Here is a 20,996-nt window from a genome sequence, read left to right on the forward strand (position 1 = left end):
AAATTATTAAAAAGGCCCAGAAGAATTTGAGAGACTATTTTGAGATAAATTTGAATACTACGACAGAAAAAAGAGTGATTTGGGATGCCAGCAAAGCGGTGATGAGAGGATTTTTGATACAACAAAACGCAATTAGGAAAAGATATCAAAATGAAAAGAGAGAAAAAATTTTGGAGAAAATTAAGGATGGAGAAAAAAGACTGAGGGCGAAACCGAACTCACAGGAGATTCTAAAAGAGATAAAGCTATACCAAGTACAATATATGAAATTGATGAACCAGGAGATAGAATGGAAGGTCAAACAGATGAAACAAAAGACCTTCGAATCGGCAAATAAATGTGGGAAATTACTGGCCTGGCAAATGAAAAAAAGACAAAAGCTGAATACGATTACGAACTTGGTAGTAGAAGGGAAGAACATACAGAATCCTGGAGAGATTCGGAAGTGCTTTCAGAACTATTTTAAACAGTTATATACGCAGGAGACTCAGAAAGAATTAGACATTGATCGGTTTTTGAAAAATAATGGATTACAAAAAGTATCTCAAGAGAGTAAATTAATATTAAACTCTACAATATCTGATCAAGAGGTGGAAGGAGCCATTCAGAATATGAAATTGGGCAAATCTCCAGGACCGGATGGACTAACTGCAAAGTACTACAAATCTTTGAAAGAATGGTTATTGCAACCGCTGAAAGAACTTTGCAATGAAATACTACGGGGAGGAAAAGCACCCGAGTCGTGGAAAGAAGCATACATTACACTTATACCAAAAACCGAAGTGGAGAAGACACAGCTGAAGAACTACTGTCCCATATCCCTACTTAATGTGGATTACAAAATTTTTGCGGAAATTATGGCTAAAAGATTAAAAAATGTATTGGTAAAAGAGATTCATAAAGATCAGGCGGGCTTTCTCCCTGGGAGACATCTGTCAGATAATACTAGGAATATTATTAATATTTTGGAAAAACTGCAAGTTAATATCAATACTAAAGCTGTCTTAATATTTGTAGATGCAGAGAAAGCGTTTGACAATATTTCTTGGAGTTTTATGAAGAAAAATTTGCAGGGGATGGGGGTAGGCCAAAGTTTTGAAAATGGTATAGGTGCAATTTATTCGGAACAAAAAGCTAAGCTTATTGTGAACAATGTAGTTACAAAAGAATTTAAGATAGAGAAAGGAACAAGACAGGGTTGCCCAATCTCCCCATTGCTTTTTATATCAGTCCTGGAGGTTTTGCTCAATATGATTAGAAAAGACCAATTGGTTAAAGGTATACAACTCGGGGCTAAACAGTACAAATTGAAAGCTTTTGCTGACGATTTAGTTTTGACATTACAGGAGCCAGAAGCCAGCACAAAAAGAGTATTACAATTAATCCAAGAATTTGGTCAAGTAGCAGGTTTCAAATTAAACAAGACGAAAACTAAGGTATTAGAGAAAAACCTTACAGAGATTGAGAAAGAGAGGTTTCAGAAAGAGACAGGATTAACAATAGTTAACAAAGTGAAATATCTAGGGGTGAATATGACTGCTAAAAATGTGAATTTGTTTAAAGATAATTATGAAAAATGTTGGTCGGAAGTGAAGAAGGATTTAGAAATATGGTCAAAATTGAAGTTATCATTGTTGGGCCGAATTGCTGCGATAAAGATGAATGTATTGCCTAGAATGTTGTTTTTGTTTCAAACATTGCAAATTGTGGATAAAATGGACTGTTTCAAGAGGTGGCAAAGAGATATTTCCAAATTTATCTGGCAGGGCAAAAAGCCTAGAATAAAATTTAAGATATTAACAGATGCGAAGGAAAGAGGGGGATTTGCCCTGCCAGATCTTAAACTTTACTATGAATCAGCCGCTTTTTGCTGGCTGAAAGATTGGCTACTTCTTGAAAACGTGGACATTTTGGATCTAGAAGGCTTTGATAACGTGTTTGGATGGCATGCATATTTATGGTATGACAAAGTTAAAGCGCATAAGGCCTTTAAGAATCATATTGTCAGGAAAGCATTGTTTAATGTTTGGGTGAGATATAAGGATTTGTTGGAAAGTAAAACACCAAGGTGGCTGTCACCAATGGAGGCAAAGGCATTGAAAAAAACTAATATGGAGACAAATTGGCCAAAATATTGTGAAATTTTAGAACAAGTTGGAGATAAACTAAAACTGCAGAGTTTTGACAAATTAAAAACTAAAGTTTGAGATTGGCTTCATTATTATCAAATAAGGGAGGTTTTTAACCTAGATAAAAAGATTGGTTTCCAGGAGGAAAAATCCAAACTGGAAACGGAATTGTTAGAGCCTAAAACTAAAAATTTGTCAAGAATGTATAACCTGCTGTTGAAATGGAATACACAGGATGAAATGGTTAAGTCTGCTATGATTAAATGGGCACAAGATGTTGGGCATAATATTATGTTTGCTGATTGGGAACGGTTATGGACCACAGGTATGAAGTTTACGGCTTGCAATGCATTAAGAGAAAATATAATGAAAATGATTTATAGGTGGTACTTAACCCCAGTCAAGCTAGCCAAAATTTATCATTTGCCCGATAATAAATGTTGGAAATGTAAAGAAAATGAAGGAACCTTTTTCCACCTTTGGTGGACGTGCCCAAAGATCAAGGCCTTCTGGGAAATGATATATAATGAACTAAAAAAGGTATTGAAATACACTTTGGTGAAGAAACCAGAGGCCTTCCTCTTGGGCATGGTCGGCCAATTGGTGCGAAGGGAAGATAGGAATTTTTTTATGTATGCGACAGCAGCGGCAAGAATACTTATTGGGAAATATTGGAAGACACAAGAATTGCCTACCCGAGAAGAATGGCAGATGAAAGTGATGGACTATATGGAACTGGCTGAGATGACCGGCAGAATCCGAGATCAGGAAGAAGGGTTGATAGAAGAAGACTGGAAAAAATTTAAAATATATCTTCAGAAACACTGTAATATAAAAGAATGTTAGAAAAAGGTTGGAAAAGAATATTAGGCCGTATTGGCAGACATGGTACAATGGAATAAGTAAACATGAAGTGTAAAATGAGGACAGAGGAGAATTAAATACTTTCGAATGTTAAAATAAGTAAAAGAAAAGAAGGTTAGAAGGATTTGCTGGAGATACGATTTAAACTAGAATACAAAGCAGGGAGGTGAGAGGAAGTCATGGAAATAAGTAAAAGGGAAAAAGGTTGTAAAGGTCTAATTTGATTTTTGTTATTTTTTACTGTGATTTTTTGTTTTTTCTTATTTTTTTATTGTATGTTTTTTGTAAGATGTGTGTGGTTTGTTTTTTCTATATTTTTTGTAACTTTAAAACTGGAATAAATATTCTTTAAAAAAAAAAAGGTCATATGGAAATCTACAAGGTTGTTATACATAGTTTTTGTAAGAGAAATATTTTTGGTACATGAGTTTTGATGAGGATCGAAAGTACAAGTCTAGGAGAAAACTTAGTACATGGAAGGACATGACTGGATATTAGGTAGTCAGAAACGAGCTAACCCAGACACCTGAGTTTGATTTTATTCTTATTCTTATTATCTTATTTATTAAATTTCTATAGCGCCCATCGGCCATAGATGTCAGGGTGGTTCACAACATAAAAATACAATATAAAAAAAGAGAAAATACATAATAAAAAAGAACATAAACTAACCAATAATCCCTCCACCCAGAAGACATTTCAAAGGGCATCGGATGTCAATGAGCCAAAGGCCTGGTTAAAAAGGAATGTTTTCACTTGGCACCTGAAGGTGTACAATGAAGGTACCAGCTGAACCACCCTGGAGAGCAGGGTCTCCAGTCCCACAAGCAAGTACCCTTGATGTCAGGGGTGCCAACTTGAATAAAATATTGTGGGGACCCAAGTAAGCCATGCCCCATATAAATTATCACATGATGCAGTGCGCACAAACCATTTGGATGGGAATACCCAACAACTTTGGAGGGTCCAGCCCTACTGGAAGGAATTTTTTTATTTTGTTTCAGCTGCTAACTGAGACACTTTTAAAAGGCGATCACGTGACTGCCAGGATCAGAGGCTGCATATTTCTGAATGCCAGTTGCTGAGGTCAACTCCAGGAAAGAGCTGTTGCCATCAACTTGGGTTGGCCACTGGGTGCAACAGGATACTGGATTAGATTAAGCTTTGAACTGAACCACCAGCAGGACTTTTCTAATGTTCTTGTCAGCAGCAAAGTTCATGCCAAACTCACACACCACGTGACCCATGTCAAATTTTGGGGCACCGACTTTGATTCCTCGCAACCATGTTTATCTCCAACTCTGCTCCTGCCCCTCAAGCCACACAGAGACTTCAGGTTGTTGCAGAGATGAACTTCCTTCCCCTAATAATTATCAAAATCATCATGATTTAATCTGCCTTGTTCCTGAGGGAGAAGTTGATTCACAGAAGATCACCTGTGTCAGAGACAGACTGAGTCATGATTGAGAGTAAGGGGGGGTGGGATATATCTGTGTGAGGTTTAATGGCTCTGAAGGTATAGCTGACCACCACCCATATTGGTTAAATAAGAGTCTTTTGGCTTCTTCTGATGTAGCTGGCTATGGGGGAGAGAGGAACACTCACAAGTTAGGTGTAGCAGTCAGTCAGAATGAGATCCCAGATGCTGATGCTGCTAATTTTGCTTGAATCCTGTAGAAACCTGAAGGCAAAATGCCCCCTGAATCCAATCTGGGAAGGAAACAAAGCACAGAATTATTTCCAGAGTGGCGACTTCCTCATTGGCGGGATAATATCTCCAAATGTGTTTGGTCTACAACTTCCATACAACTTTTTTCAGCCCCCATTAACCAGGTTTAGGGATGAGTAAGTAATTATATGCAGAAGGATATCACGTTTTTCTACTGCACCCCAATGGCTCCTGTTTACTAGGGAAATAGTCTCCATTTTAGGGGTGAGGACTCTGTGGTCTTCAAGATGTTGCGGGACTGCAGCTCCCATCACCCCTGATCACTCGCCATGCTGGCAGGAGCTGAAGGGAACTTGAATTTCGCAGCAGCTAGTGGGTTGCATGTTCCCTGACGTGCTCTATTTTTACCTTCTGTGCTGCTGTGATGCTTGCTGAAGAACACAAGTATATAAATGAGCCTGATCATGATTTATTTTCATTAAATGGTGAATGATTTGACACTTTTTATTTGATTGATTTCATACAGATTGCCATTTAGGTTCTACTGGCACATCTTGTCCTTCTTGTTCACCATCCAAGAGATCAACTGGGATCCCAGGCTCTTACCCAATATCACATTGGGCTACAGCCTCTATGAGAACTATTACAATGCAAGGATCACTTCCGACGCCATGCTAGACCTGCTTGCAGGTGGGGAAAGCAATATTCCAAACTATCGCTGTGGAAAATGGAATAATATCTTTTCTGTTCTTGAAGGAGCCAATTCCATCATCTCCAAAGTGATTTCAACCACGTCAGGCATGTACAAAATCCCACAGGTATGAAGGGTCGGGCATGGAGGGACACAAAAGAGGTTCAGCAGCAAAATAAATTCACTTCATCATCAGCAAAAAGAGGCATCAAAGAGGGAGAAAATCCTGAGCTATGTTACGCTAGATAGCTCAGTTGGTTAGAGTGTGGTGCTGCCAATGTCAAGGTTGCAGGCTTGATCCCCGTATGGGACAGCTGAATTGCAGGGGGGAGGACAAGATGACCCTCAGGGTCGCTTTCAACTCTACGATTCTATGACTCTTCAACACAGAGACTTTGCTAGTTTTGCAACTGCCCAAAGTTTCAAAATAAAACTATCAGCCCAGGCCAGCACAATATTTGTTAGATATTAAATATTTCAGACTAATGCTGTTCTTTGAAAATGAAACACTATACTTTTTCTCCCCCACTTCAGATCCGTTATGGCTTTGTATCTGGGGTTGATGATGAGAACACCAAAGTTCCTTTTGTCTACCGCATGGTCCCCAATGAAGACGTTCAGTACACGGGGATTGTAAAGTTGCTCCAGCATTTTGGATGGACATGGATCGGCCTCTTTGCTCCAGACAGTGAGAATGGAGAAAGGTTCTTGAGTGCCTTGACATCTCTGATGGCCAGCAATGGAATTTGTGTTGCCTTTTCAGTAAGAATACCAGAAAATAATGAACCTAAGATGTTCACACAAAGTGAATTTATTGCCCTATGGAGACAAACCAATGTATTCCTTTACTATGTAAACATTCAGACGGCACTGGGTTTCATCATGACATTACAACAAGAACTCGAGAAACAAATTGGGCCAAAAGTATGGCTCACAACAGCTTTTCAGGACATTGATATGAATTTATTTTTCTTTCCCAAGTCCTTGAAGTATATCCATGGTTCATTCTCCTTTGTAATGAAGACCAAAATTAGGAGCAAGCGGGACTGCTGTAAAAAAGAGTCTTATCTTAATCTTTTTCGGCAAAAAGCATTTAGTTGTTCAAACTCAAAGCACGTCCTCAGTGTGAGAGGTTGGACAAGATGCAGAGATGTGGAGAATCCGGAGGTGCCGTCTGAAGAGGAGCTGCAGACTGTTATGTCTCAAGACAGCCACAGAACATACTTCAGTGTCCAAATCATGGCACATGCTTTAAATGTTGCCTGTTCATCCAGATCAAAGCAGATGTTGATGGCGGGTGGAAGAGACCAGTTGGCATGTCAAAGGCTAGAGCCATGGCAGGTATTTCCTTTGCCTTTCTAGAAATCGAAGTTCTTTCTACCAACTCTACAATAATCATTCTCATTGATTTAGACACAAATGCAACAGTGAGGAAAAGGTTTTTGTTTTATTTATTTAGATTTAGATTCTATCTTTAGGCTCCAGCTGGAAAATATATATATATAAAATGTGTATTTCATAAACTATCAAGGTGGTCTACTGCAATAAAAAACATAAGACCATATAATAAAACCAATAGAAGCCTTCACCTGGAGGGTGTCTGTTTAGTCTTGCCAGTAGGATAAGTTGTGGCACAAAGGGAGTTTTGAGTTCTAAGGAAGCAGGGATGAGGCATCTAAAATGCTTTCTAAGTTCGGGTGTTTAGTCCTCCGTAAATTCCAACGAGGACAGGTATGCCAGGACTTTGGAGCTGAAAGGGAGCAGGGATGAGATGTCCAAAATGCTTTGAAATGCTTTGAAATGCTGGTGTTTTCCCTCTCATTCCAGCTTTACCCTTTCTTAAGAGAAACCCGGTTGTTGAACACTTCCATGGGCGGACTGTATTTGGGTGAGGATGGGGAGCTGCCAATCATGTTTGATATTGAGAATTGGGTGGTGCTTCCCAATGAGTCTTGTGTTAGAGTGAAAATTGGGAGTATAGAGAGAGAGGCATCCACTGACTTCAAGCTCACCATTAACCCAGAAGCTCTTGTGTGGCCCAAGTGGTTCAACCAGGTAAGAGCACCTTTATTCCACATGATACACATGAAGATCTAGTAATCTATTGAATATTTCCAAGAGGAATTCAAGTATAATCTTTTGGAAGTTTGGCTGATGCTTTCATTATAATTAATTAAGTAAATTATTAAATGTGTATAATACTCTTCAAATGCAGACACACACACACATGTATGTTTGTATTTGTGTTTATTTGTTTGTATGTATGTAATTTTTTCATTTATTGTGGGAGCCTTTTTTGTGGAACCTGATTGAGCTGCACAATATGGTCCATGGTAAATCCAGCAACAGAAAAATTCCGTGGTGCCCGCCTTCCCTGGATGCCCTAAGCATGTACTTATTTTGCTTAATGGCTAATCCAGCCCGGCCCTGCGAGATCTCATGAGAACATCGCAGAGCCCACGCAAGAGCATCCTGTAGCCCAGTGAGCAAAACAGAGAGCTTGGGAGTAAGGCCTGCTTGGCATGCCAGCTCCAGAAGGTCAGGGTGGTTGTGCAGGAGCCGTTCCAAGGGCCAAATTCGAGTGCAGTCGAATTTTGGTTCTGGAACTTAATCCATTCCGGAAGTCTGCTCAACTCCCCAAACTGTTCGAAAACCAAGGAACGGTTTCCAATTGGCTGCGGGAGCTTCCTGCACTCAACTGAAAGCCACTTGCTTCCGGGTTTTCAGCGTTCGGGAGCTGATATGTTTGGGAGCCAAGCCATTCAGGAACCAAGCTACCACTGCATATACATTTTGGCATATAATACTCCTTCCCCGGAATGTAACTCCTGCATAAGGTGTGATCATACTCTATATTTAAATACTGCTCTTCATCGGAGTGTTTTATTGCTGCTGTTCTGGGATGGGATTTTTCTTTTCTTTTCTTTTGTTTCTGCATCTTTCCTGCACTCTCCTGTGTGAGTGTCTGAGGGCCCTGCTCTTGCCGCTTACCACCTACCTGGCCCAGGGCGGGGCCTGAAGCCTCACAGGGACTGCTGTGCTCTGCTGCCCAGGAGGACTCTCCTGTGTGAGTGTCTGGGGGCCCTGCTCCTTCCTGCTACTTACCACCTGGCCCAGGGCAGGGCCTGATGGGCCTCACTAGGACAGTTGCTGTTACTGCTGGAGGGGTGCAGAGTGCTTTTAAAATGTTTTAAAATTTTTCTTTTGAATTTTTTGCATGTGGGGTGGGGTGGGGGTGGGATGGATGATTATTGGGCCTGGGAATTTGTTTGATTTTATGTTTTTGTAATTTTTATTGTTTTTTGTTTGTATTGTTTTATTTGTTTTTGCTTTTTTAAGGTGTTATTTTGTTCTTAAGGGGAGGGGTCAGGGCTGCTGGGGAGTAGGTCCCAGCCAACAAAATGGCTGGGGCATGTTCCACAGGGGGGGATGCACTGGGACAACAGATTTCAGTGATCATGGGTAGGAGGAGGAGTTACGCTAAGACCAGACCATGTCATTACAGAGGAGGCAGGTTTAGTCGTTGTCTGAGGACTATCCCTGCCTCCGGGTCTGGTCCTGACTGGATGGATACTAGAATCAGCAAGGGATACCCACATGACCTGAAAGTGTTGCTGTGCAATGCCAGGTCAATGATTCATAAGACCACTGCCATCCATGACTTGATCATGGATGGAGGACTTGACCTGGCATGTGTAACAGAGACTTGGTTGGATGAAGCAGATGGGCCTGTCCTTGCCGCTGCTTGTCCACCAGGTTTCTCTTACGCACAGCAACCCAGGTCATGTGGGCGGGGAGGGGGGGTTGCAGTGATTTTTAGGAAGTCATTAGTTTGCACCAGGCATCCTATTGGGAAGACCCAGTTTTCCGAGTGCATGTTCTGGAAGTTGGGCAATAGGGGCAGTACAGGATTCCTTTTGGTGTACCGACCTCCCCGCTGCACCAAGGATTCCCTGCCCGAGCTGCTTCAAGTTGTGGTGGATGTTCTCCTGGAGACACATAGCTTGGTTGTCCTAGGGGATTTTAACATCCATGCCAACACGACCTTACAAGGGGCCGCTCGGGACTTCGTGGAAAGCATGGCCTCCATGGGGCTGTCCCTGAATAAGTCTGGCCCAACCCATAGCCGCGGACATGCCTTGGACCTGGTGTTTACCTCTATGGATGTTGGTGACCTGACACTAAGTAAAAGCGAAACGAAGGAAGTGCCATGGTCAGATCACTTCCTGGTGCAACTGGACTTCTCTGCGACCCATCCCCTCTGCAGGGAGGTGGGACCGATTTGGATGGTCCGCCCCCGCCACTTAATGGATCCAAATGGTTTCCAGAGAGTGGTAGGGGATACTTTATCCCATGTTGATGGCCTTTCAGCCGATTCCCTGGTGGCCCGCTGGAATGTGGAGTTAACCAGGGCTATTGACTGTTTGGCTCCGAAGCGCCCTCTCCGATTGCATGGAGGCCGGAGAGCCCCGTGGTTTTCCATGGATCTGAGGGCAATGAAACAATTGTTGAGACGGCTAGAGCGCCAGTGGCGGATAACTCATTCCGAATCTGACCGGACACAGGTTAGAGCTCAACGTCGAGCTTACCAAGTGGCGATATCAACGGCGAAGAAGACTTTCTTCGCTGCCTCTATTGCATCTGCAGAAAACAGCAGCAGGAGACTTTTTCAGGTGGTTCACAATTTAGCGGAACCACCTGCGACATCGGGGCCCAGTACGGGCCACATGATCTCCTGCAATGATTTTCCAAAGTTTTTTGCAGATAAAATCGCTCAGATTCGGGAAGAAGTAGACTCCACCGTGGGAGCAGGGCCAGGGCGGGAGAGTGCTAGAGTCCTGTCTAGTCAAGTTGTGTGGGATCAATTCCAATCTGTTACCTCCGAGGATGTGGACAGGCTGCTTGGACGAGTGAAGCCAACCACCTGTCTCCTGGATCCTTGCCCATCCTGGCTTATAAAAGCTAGCTGGGAAGGACTGGGCGATGGGCTTCGTGGGGTGGTGAATGTGTCCCTCCGTGAGGGAGCCTTCCCAGACCCGCTGAAAGAGGCGGTTATTAAACTGCTTCTTAAAAAACCATCTTTAGATGCGGCCACGATGGCCAATTATCGCCCAGTCTCAAATCTTCCATTCTTGGGCAAGGTAATTGAGCGAGTGGTTGCTGAACAACTCCAGGCACGCCTGGAAGAAGCGGACCATTTGGATCCCTTCCAGTCGGGATTCAGGCCTCATCATGGGACTGAAACTGCCTTGGTCGCACTGGTTGATGATCTCCGGCGGGCTAGGGACAAAGGTGAGAGCTGTTTCCTAGTTCTGCTGGATCTCTCAGCGGCGTTTGATACCATCGACCATAACATCCTTCTGGACCGTCTTGAGGGGCTGGGAGCTGGGGGCACTGTCATACAGTGGTTCCGCTCCTTCCTCCTGGGCCGTGTTCAGAAAGTGGTGGGGGGGGATGAGTGTTCAGACCCCTGGGCTCTCACTTGTGGGGTGCCTCAGGGTTCTGTCCTCTCCCCCATGCTTTTCAACATTTACATGCAGCCACTGGGAGAGATCATCAGGAAGTTTGGGCTGGGTGTTCATCAGTATGCGGATGATACCCAGCTCTACCTCTTTTAAATCAGAACCAGTGAAGGCGGTGAAGGTCCTGTGTGAGCTTGCAGGGCAGCAGTTGAAGAAGGAGCAAAAAGGGTTTTCTTGTGTGTGTGTGTGTTTCTTTGTGGCTGATTGGCTGCTCTCCCTGTGCAAAGGTCAGAGGGGGCAGGGTTTCTGTTGAGGCAGGTGATTAGCTGTGGGAGGAGCTTATCAGAGCTTGCAGGGCAGCAGTTGAAGAAGGAGCAAAAAGGGTTTTCTTGTGTGTGTGTGTGTGTGTGTGTTTCTTTGTGGCTGATTGGCTGCTCTCCCTGTGCAAAGGTCAGAGGGGGCAGGGTTTCTGTTGAGGCAGGTGATTAGCTGTGGGAGGAGCTTATCAGAGCTTGCAGGGCAGCAGTTGAAGAAGGAGCAAAAAGGGTTTTCTTGTGTGTGTGTGTGTTTCTTTGTGGCTGATTGGCTGCTCTCCCTGTGCAAAGGTCAGAGGGGGCAGGGTTTCTGTTGAGGCAGGTGATTAGCTGTGGGAGGAGCTTATCAGAGCTTGCAGGGCAGCGGTGCGCGCCTAGCGGCGCGCGCAGTTTGATCCATCTTTTAGATTGACGGGAGCTAGTCTCAAACATTTGTTGGGGGAGACCTAGGTTTTTTTTGTGGGGGGAGTTATTTTTCCTGTCTTCACGCTTTTTATGATGGAGGACTGCTGTAGCCACCCCCAACGACACATTCTCAAGATGGAGGGGGAGGGAACAGCTGCAGTCGCCTGCGGTTCCTGTGCAATGTTTGCCATCTTGCCAAAGGTTGCAGGCAGCTTTACCTGCAGCAATTGCATGTTGATTGCCCTCTTAAAAGACAAAGTCCAACAACTGGAGGAACGTGTAGCTACGCTCCAAAGAATTAGAGAGCTGGAGCTCTTCTTGGAAGCAACAGAGCACACCGTCTCCACCAAGGAGGAGACAGGGGACTCCCCTGAGAAGGACGCTAGTTCACCAACACAGGAGCCAGATATATAGAGAAACGTGACTCAAAGAAGTAGGAGGCCCAGGGTTCGCTCTGATTGTTTAGAAATACACAATCGCTTTGAGGTCCTCTCCCCTAGCATGGAAGATGAAGAGCAGACTCCATTTGAGGATCTCTCCCTCATTACAGTCGATCAGGTATATGAAGACGAGCAGCAAAGTCAGTCCTCAGGGAATGTGCAGGTGACCTTGGAGCGGACAGCTCATGGAAGATCCCCGACCAAACCTAAGAGGAGGCGTGTAGTGGTGATAGGGGATTCCCTACTGAGGGGAACAGAAGCAGTGATCTGTGGGCCTGACAAGATGTCTCGGGAAGTGTGCTGTCTCCCCGGGGCTAAGATCCAAGATGTAACTGAACGACTGCAAGGAATCATAAAACCCACTGACAAATACCCCTTCCTCTTGGTTCATGTGGGAACCAATGACACTGCAAGCAATAGCCTCCAGAAGATCAAAAGAGACTACGAGGCTCTGGGCAGGAAATTGAAGCAATTAAATGCACAAAGTGTGATCTCATCTGTCCTCCCAGTTGAACGACGTGGCCCAGGGAGAGAGGGGAAAATTGTGGAAGTGAACAGCTGGCTTCGCAAATGATGTAAACAGGAACGGTTTGGATTCTTAGATCACGGACTGTAGTTTCTTGAAGATGGACTTCTGGCAAGCGATGGGCTGCACCTCACAACGGTTGGGAGAAATGTTTTTGCCAAAAATCTCAGAAACCTCATCAGGAGGGCTTTAAACTGACTAATGTGGGGGAGGGAGACAGTGCTCCTGAAGGTAGGAGTCTATCAATTGATGAAGATGATCATCCAAATGTCATAGACCAAATGGAGCAAACAGCACACAGACCTAGTGGTGGGAGGAAAAAATCCTTAAATAAGAGTCACGGGGGGATGATTAATGGACTTCAATGTCTGTACACTAATGCGCAAAGCATGGGAAATAAACAAGATGAGCTTGAGCTCTTGGTACAGCAAACTAAATATGACATAATAGGCATCACTGAAACCTGGTGGGATAAGTCCCACGATTGGAATGTAATAATGGGGGGATACAATCTATTTCAGAGAAACAGACCAGACAAGAAAGGATGTGTATACCTGTGAAGAGATCCAAGATTTAGAAACTCAAAGCCAAAGTGAGAGCATTTGGGTCAAAATTAAGGGAGAGAAGAATAACAGGGACCTCATTGTGGGAGTTTACTATAGATCCCCAAGCCAAACGGAGGACATAGATGATGCCTTCCTGGAACAGATGGCCAAGCATGCAAAAGGAAGGGAGATAGTAGTAATGGGGGACTTCAATTACCCAGATTTTTGTTGGATGTCAAACTCAGCCAAGAGCATAAGGTCAAACAGATTCCTCACTGGCCTTGCAGACAACTTCATTGTCCAGAAAGTGGGAGAAGCAACAAGAGGAACAGCCATTTTAGATCTGGTCCTAACCAATGTTGATGACCTGGTTAGTGGGGTAGAAGTGGAAGGATCATTAGGCGCGAGTGATCATGCTCTTCTGAAGTTTACTATACAGCGGAAAGGAGCAGCCAAGCATACTAGGACTCAATTTCTTGACTTTAAGAAAGCCGACTTCATAAAACTTAGGGAAGTGCTGGGTGAGATCCCATGGACAGTAATACTAAAAGGAAAGGGAGTTCATGATGGCTGGGAGTTTGTTAAGAGGGAGATACTAAAAGCACAACGTCAGGCAATACCAATGAGACAGAAACATGGAAGGTGCCTAAAGAAGCCAGGGTGGCTATCTAAAGAACTTTTAACTGAGTTAAGATTAAAAAAGGATGTGTACAAAAAATGGAAAAGGGGGGAAACCACCAAAGAGGAATTCAAACAAATAGCCAGCACGTGTAGACACAAAGTCAGAAAAGCTAAAGCACAGAATGAACTCAGGCTTGCTAGAGAGGTTAAAAGCAACAAAAAAGGCTTTTATGGGTATGTCCGTAGCAAAAGGAAGAACAAAGAAACAGTGGGGTCACTCAGAGGAGAAGATGGTGAAATGCAAACAGGGGACACAGAAAGAGCTGAACTCCTCAATGCCTTCTTTGCCTCAGTCTTCTCCGATAAAGAAAACAAGGCCCGACCTGAAGAATTTGGAGCAAATGATTCAGCAAAGGAAACACAGCCCAGAATAACTAAGGAGATAGTACAAGAATACTTGGCTAGTTTAGATGTATTCAAGTCTCCAGGGCCAGATGAACTGCATCCAAGAGTATTAAAAGAACTGGCAGATGTGATCTCAGAACCACTGGCAGTCATCTTTGAGAATTCCTGGAGAACAGGCGAAGTCCCAGCAGACTGGAGGAGGGCAAATGTTGTCCCTATTTTCAAAAAGGGGAAAAGAGAGGACCCAAATAATTACCGCCCAGTCAGTCTGACATCAATACCAGGGAAGATTCTGGAGCAGATCATTAAGCAAACAGTCTGTGAGCACCTAGAAAGGAATGCTGTGATCACCAATAGTCAGCATGGATTTCTGAAAAATAAGTCATGTCAGACTAACCTGATCTCGTTTTTTGACAGAATTACAAGCCTGGCAGATGAAGGGAACGCAGTGGATGTAGCCTACCTTGATTTCAGCAAGGCATTTGACAAGGTGCCTCATGATATTCTTGTAAAGAAGCTGGTAAAATGTGGTCTTGACTATGCTACCACTCAGTGGATTTGTAACTGGCTGACTGACCGAACCCAAAGGGTGCTCATCAATGGTTCCTCTTCATCCTGGAGAAGAGTGACTAGTGGGGTGCCACAGGGTTCTGTCTTGGGCCCGGTCTTATTCAACATCTTTATCAACGACTTGGATGATGGACTCAAGGGCATCCTGATCAAATTTGCAGATGACACCAAATTGGGAGGGGTGGCTAACACCCCAGAGGACAGGATCACACTTCAAAACGACCTTGACAGATTAGAGAACTGGGCCAAAACAAACAAGATGAATTTTAACAGGGAGAAATGTAAAGTATTGCACTTGGGCAAAAAAAATGAGAGGCACAAATACAAGATGGGGGACACCTGGCTTGAGAGCAGTACATGTAAAAAGGATCTAGGAGTCTTGGTTGACCACAAACTTGACATGAGCCAACAGTGTGACGCGGCAGCTAAAAAAGCCAATGCAATTCTGGGCTGCATCAATAGGAGTATAGCATCTAGATCAAGGGAAGTAATAGTGCCACTGTATTCTGCTCTGGTCAGACCTCACCTGGAGTACTGTGTCCAGTTCTGGGCACCACAGTTCAAGAAGGACACTGACAAACTGGAACGTGTCCAGAGGAGGGCAACCAAAATGGTCAAAGGCCTGGAAACAATGCCTTATGAGGAACGGCTAAGAGAGCTGGGCATGTTTAGCCTGGAGAAGAGGAGGTTAAGGGGTGATATGATAGCCATGTTCAAATATATAAAAGGATGTCACATAGAGGAGGGAGAAAGGTAGTTTTCTGCTGCTCCAGAGAAGCGGACACAGAGCAATGGATCCAAACTACAAGAAAGAAGATTCCACCTAAACATTAGGACGAACTTCCTGATAGTAAGAGCTGTTCGACAGTGGAATTTGCTGCCAAGGAGTGTGGTGGAGTCTCCTTCTTTGGAGGTCTTTAAGCAGAGGCTTGACAACCATATGTCAGGAGTGCTCTGATGGTGTTTCCTGCTTGGCAGGGGGTTGGACTCGATGGCCCTTGTGGTCTCTTCCAACTCTAGGATTCTATGATTCTATTCTATGATTCTATGACTGTCTGGAAGCGGTTGGAGGATGGATGGCGACTAACAGATTGAGGTTGAATCCTGACAAGACAGAAGTACTGTTTTTGGGGGACAGGAGGCGGGCAGGTGTGGAGGATTCCCTGGTCCTGAATGGGGTAACTGTGCCCGTGAAGGACCAGGTGCGCAGCCTGGGAGTCATTTTGGACTCACAGCTGTCCATGGAGGCACAGGTCAAATCTGTATCCAGGGCAGCTGTTTACCAGCTCCATCTGGTACGTAGGCTGAGACCCTATCTGCCTGCAGACTGCCTCGCCAGAGTGGTACATGCTCTGGTTATCTCCCGCTTGGACTACTGCAATGCGCTCTACGTGGGGCTACCTTTGAAGGTGACCCGGAAACTGCAACTAATCCAGAATGCGGCAGCTAGACTGGTGACTGGGAGCGGCCGCCGAGACCATATAACATCGGTCTTGAAAGACCTACATTGGCTCCCAGTACGTTTCCGAGCACAATTCAAAGTGTTGGTGCTGACCTTTAAAGCTCTAAACCGCCTCAGCCCAGTATATCTGAAGGAGCGTCTCCTCCCCCATCGTTCTGCCCGGACACTGAGGTCCAGCTCCGAGGGCCTTCTGGCGGTTCCCTCACTGCGAGAGGCCAAGTTACAGGGAACAAGACAGAGGGCCTTCTCGGTAGTGGCGCCCGCCCTGTGGAACGCCCTCCCATCAGATGTCAAAGCGATAAACATCTACCTGACATTCAGAAGACATCTGAAGGCAGCCCTGTTCAGGGAAGTTTTTAATATGTGACATTTTAGTGTATCTTTCATCTTTGTTGGAAGCCGCCCAGAGTGGCTGGGGAAACCCAGCCAGATGGGCGGGGTACAAATAATAAATTATTATTATTATTATTATTATTATTATTATTATTATTATTATTATTATTATTATCTTTTGCCCTGTGCCTAGAGAACTTGTTGGGTTGTTTCCAAACTCTATGAATCAACTCCATTGACACAAATAAACGTGGCACACAAATACTTCCCCTGTATGTACCTTCTTTTTTATTATTATTAGACTGTGCCTCAGTCCAGTAGTTCAAAGACCTATGTATTAATACTCTTTTCAGTACATTTCCGAGCACAATACAAAGTGTTGGTGCTGGCCTTTAAAGCCCTAAACCGCCTCAGCCCAGGATATCTGAAGGAGCGTCTCCACCCCCATCGTTCAGCCCAGACACTGAGGTCCAGCTCCGAGGGCCTTCTGGTGGTTCCCTCCCTGCAAGAAGTGAGGTTACAGGGAACCAGGCAGAGGGCCTTCTCGGTAGTGGTGCCTGCCCCGTGGTACGCCCTCCCATCAGATGTCAAGGAAATAAACAACTACCTGACTTTTATAAGACATCTGAAGGTAGCCATGTTCAGGGAAGTTCTTAATGATTGATGTTGTAATGTATTCCTAATCTTTTGTGGGCAGCCTCCCAGAGTGGCTGTGGAAACCCAGCCAGATGGGTGGGGTATAAATAAATTGTTATTGATATTATTTAAAAAGCAAAGACAGCAGGGAGGCTTCCGTTCTACATAATAATAATAATAGTAATAATAATTTATTATTTGTACCTCGCCCATCTGGCTGGGCCTCCCCAGCCACTCTGGGAGGTTTCCACAGAGTCCAAAAATACACTAAAATGTCACACATTAAAAATTTCCCTGAACAGGGCTGCCTTAAGATGTCTTCTGAATGTCAGGTAGTTGTTTATCGCTTTGACATCTGATGGGAGGGCGTTCCACAGGGCGGGCGCCACTCCCGAGAAGGCCCTCTGCCTGGTTCCCTGTAGCTTTGCTTCTCGCAATGAGAGAACCGCCAGAAGGCCCTCGGCGCTGGACCTCAGTGTCCGGGCAGAACGATGGGGGTGGAGACGCTCCTTCAGGTATGCTGGGCCGAGGCCATTTACATCAAGCATAGGAGCCAACTCCTAGGAGCTGTGGGGGCTTTGGCCCCCACATTAAAATTTTTGAGGGGGCTGGGGCCCCATAAAGTTGATGGGCATCGATTATGTGTTGTGTGGCTTGCCTGGGCCCCCACAATATTTTACTCAAGTTGGCACCCCTTACATCAAGGGTGCTTTCTTGTGGGACTGAAGACCCTGCTGGGTTCTTTCCAGACTCTCTGAGTTCCATATGCACAAATATTGCTGACACTTCCCCTTTAATGTGCATCTTTTCTTCATGGCTAGACTGTTCCTTACGCCAGGTGTACCAAAAGGTGTTGCCCAGGATATGCCATGGTGGTTCAAGAAGGAAAGCCGGTTTGCTGCTATGCTTGTGTTCCGTGTGCGGAAGGGACCATATCTGCACAGGAAGGTGGGTGACGCCACAGGAGATGGAATTTGTTGGGAGAATATGAATAGGGCAACATATTAGTCAGACACATTCTGGGAAGATTCTAAAGACATATTTGGATGCAGATCCTTTCTTGATTTTTAATCCCCTCCCAGGAAGTAATTTGAAAGAAATGACTCACAGGAAGTAATCTCTGGGATGCAAATTGGGTTCAGCCTGCCCTGCCCATAAGGCACAGCTTTGGTTATTTTATAGCAAGCCTTCTCGGATCGAACAACCAGAACCACCCTCACAAATGTGAATTAAAAATGTCTTTAAAATAAACGAGAAATAGTGAAAATTGCAATTCATTTAAAAGAGAGAAAGCATGATGCACAATAATAAAAAAATTAGGTGAACATTACATTACATTGCATTGTAGAACAATTAAATATTACCGTATTTTTCGCACCATAGGACGCACCGGACAATAGGACGCACTTTGTTTTAGAGGGGGGAGAACAAGAAAAAAAAATTTTCCCCCTCTCTGCCTAGCGCCCCTTCAGTGAATCAGCAGGAGGCGCTGCACAGAGAGGGGGAGAACTTTCCCCCTCTTGTTTTCCCGCTCTAAAACAAGGTGCCGTTTAAGGTGCGTTCAGGCGGCTACCTTGGAAGCCTGGAGAGCGAGAGGGGTCGGTGTGCACTGACCCCTCTCGCTCTCCAGGCTTCAGGTTCCTTTCGACCTGCTCTTTGGGGCTGGCGGGGGGAAGCCCACCACCAGCCCCAAAGAGCAGGTCAGGGAGCAGCGGAAAGGCGCAGCAGAGAGGCTCCTGCCATAGCCGCGCGTCACCTCTCCAGCGGGGAGAGGGTCGCGGGGCTATGGCTTCTTTAGCCCCGCGCGCGCTGTCCCGGCTGCAGAGGTGACGCGGGGCTGTAGAGGCTCCTGCCATAGCCGCGTGTCACCTCTCCAGCCGGGAGAGGGTCGCAGGGGCTGCTTTAGCCCTGCGCACGCTCTCCCAGCTGGAGGGGTGACGCGTGGCTATGGCAGGAGCCTCTAAAGCCGCGTCTCACCTCTCCAGCCGGGAGAGGGTCGCGGGGGGCTGCTTTAGCCCCGCGCGTGCTCTCCCGGCTGGGGAGGTGACACGCGGCTGTGGCAGGAGCCTCTATAGCCGCGCGTCACCTCTGCAGCCGGGAGAGGGTCGCGGGGGACTGCTTTAGCCCCGCGCGCACTCTCCCGGCTGGAGAGGTGACACGGGGCTGTAGAGGTTCCTGCCATAGCCGCGCGCCACCTCTCCAGCTGGGAGAGGGTCGCGGGGCTATGGCATCTTCGCTCCATAGGACGCACACACATTTCCCCTTCATTTTTGAAGGGGAAAAAGTGCGTCCTATAGAGCGAAAAATACGGTATGGGATTTCAGCAGGAAGTTATTGGATATCCCAGACAAGGAGTTTGAGAACAGCTGTAGCAGCTTGGAAGAGAGGAGTTCAAGGATATTAAAAATCAATAAATTATAAGTTGTGTGTCCTTGTTTCTCAGTTTGATCCTTTTACAAGGTTTGCATGTTTTGTGGTATTTCGTTCATTGTGACTTGCTGTTTTTTATTGATTATTGATTGGTAATTCTTTATTGTACATGATAAGTGTAAGCTGTTTAGCATTTGCTGATATTAGATTTTACTGTTTACTATTCCTTAGTATTATTATTGAATTTTGCTTAATTTGATATGTTGTTTATTTTAAAGTTATGCTTTTATTATGACTTTTTGTGTGTGTATTACGTCTGTGATCTTTGCTGTCTATTTTGTTGTTTCTTCAGCTTGTAACCCTCCTTCTGCAAAGCAATATAGAAAGGCAGTATACAAATTAAAAGCGAAATGAAATATGGAAATGAAGTAGTGTTACTGCCTGAAAACTATCCCATAAGGAAATGCACCGAAGAAGCTCCCCTTTCTTACAATACATTCTCATTTTCTGATATCTCCCATATGAGTGCATTTCTCGACATGTAATAGAATATGTCTGTAAGCAAAGCCAAAGCCATTCCTTTTCTCCTCCTCAGATGCAGAGCGTTGCACCAAATGTCCAGAAGAACAATATCCAAACAAGGACCGAGATCACTGCATTCCGAGGATTATCACCTTCCTATCCTATAAACAATATCTGGGGATTCTCCTGACTTCTTTGGCTCTCTTCCTGTCCTTAAGCACAGGCTTTGTTGTAGGGATCTTCATTAAATACAAGGAAACTCCCATAGTCAAAGCCAACAACAGGGACCTCTCCTACATCCTCCTTGTCTCCCTCCTGCTGTCCTTCTTGTCCTCCTTCCTCTTCATTGGCTGTCCCAGGAAAGTCACCTGCCTCCTTCGACAAATGGCCTTCAGCACCATCTTCTCAGTTGCTGTATCTTCTTTGCTGTCCAAAACCATCATGGTGGTGCTGGCCTTCCTGGCCACAAAGCCAGGGAACAGGGTGAGGAGATGGTTAGGGAAAAGTCTGGCCAACTCCATTGTCATTTCCTGCTCCAGTGTCCAAATGGTCCTTTGCATCATTTGGCTGGGTATCTCTCCCCCATTCCCAGACTCTGACAAGCATTCCCAGGCTGGAGAGATCATTCTACAATGCAATGAAGGGTCTGTTGCCATGTTTTATGCTGCCCTGGGTTACATGGGCTTCCTGGCCGCCATCTGCTTCACGGTGGCTTTCCTGGCCAGGAAGCTGCCTGGGGCCTTCAATGAAGCCAAGCTGATCACCTTCAGCATGCTGGTCTTCTGCAGCGTTTGGGTCTCCTTTGTGCCCACCTACCTGAGCACAAAGGGGAAATACATGGTAGCCGTGCAGATCTTCTCTATCTTGGCTTCCAGTGCTGGGCTTCTGGGCTGCATCTTCATTCCCAAATGCTACATTCTTGTTCTGAGGCCTGATCTGAACACAAAGGAACACCTGGCCACAAAACCTAAAGTTGTTGTATGATTCTTATCATATTTATAACTGTATTCCACCACAGTAGTAGTGAAATAC

The 20,996-nt window shown here is 45.1% G+C and overlaps 2 protein-coding genes across 3 annotated transcripts in view; both read left to right on the top strand.

Annotated features, from left to right (window-relative positions):
* Positions 1 to 20,996, top strand: part of LOC308469378 (vomeronasal type-2 receptor 26-like) — a 38,094-nt gene that overhangs the window by 16,840 nt on the left and 258 nt on the right. The gene's annotated exons all lie outside the window — the stretch shown is intronic.
* Positions 4,261 to 20,995, top strand: LOC308469380 (vomeronasal type-2 receptor 26-like). The gene is made up of 6 exons (XM_080991739.1): positions 4,261 to 4,838; positions 5,189 to 5,480; positions 5,888 to 6,694; positions 7,181 to 7,408; positions 17,894 to 18,020; positions 20,038 to 20,995. The coding sequence occupies exons 1-6, from the start codon at positions 4,624 to 4,626 to the stop codon at positions 20,946 to 20,948; spliced, it is 2,580 nt and encodes an 859-aa protein (XP_080847865.1). The 5' UTR covers positions 4,261 to 4,623; the 3' UTR covers positions 20,949 to 20,995.

The sequence above is a fragment of the Podarcis pityusensis genome (assembly GCF_964106645.2).
Source record: "Podarcis pityusensis genome assembly, chromosome: 2".
Taxonomy (NCBI): domain Eukaryota; kingdom Metazoa; phylum Chordata; class Lepidosauria; order Squamata; family Lacertidae; genus Podarcis; species Podarcis pityusensis.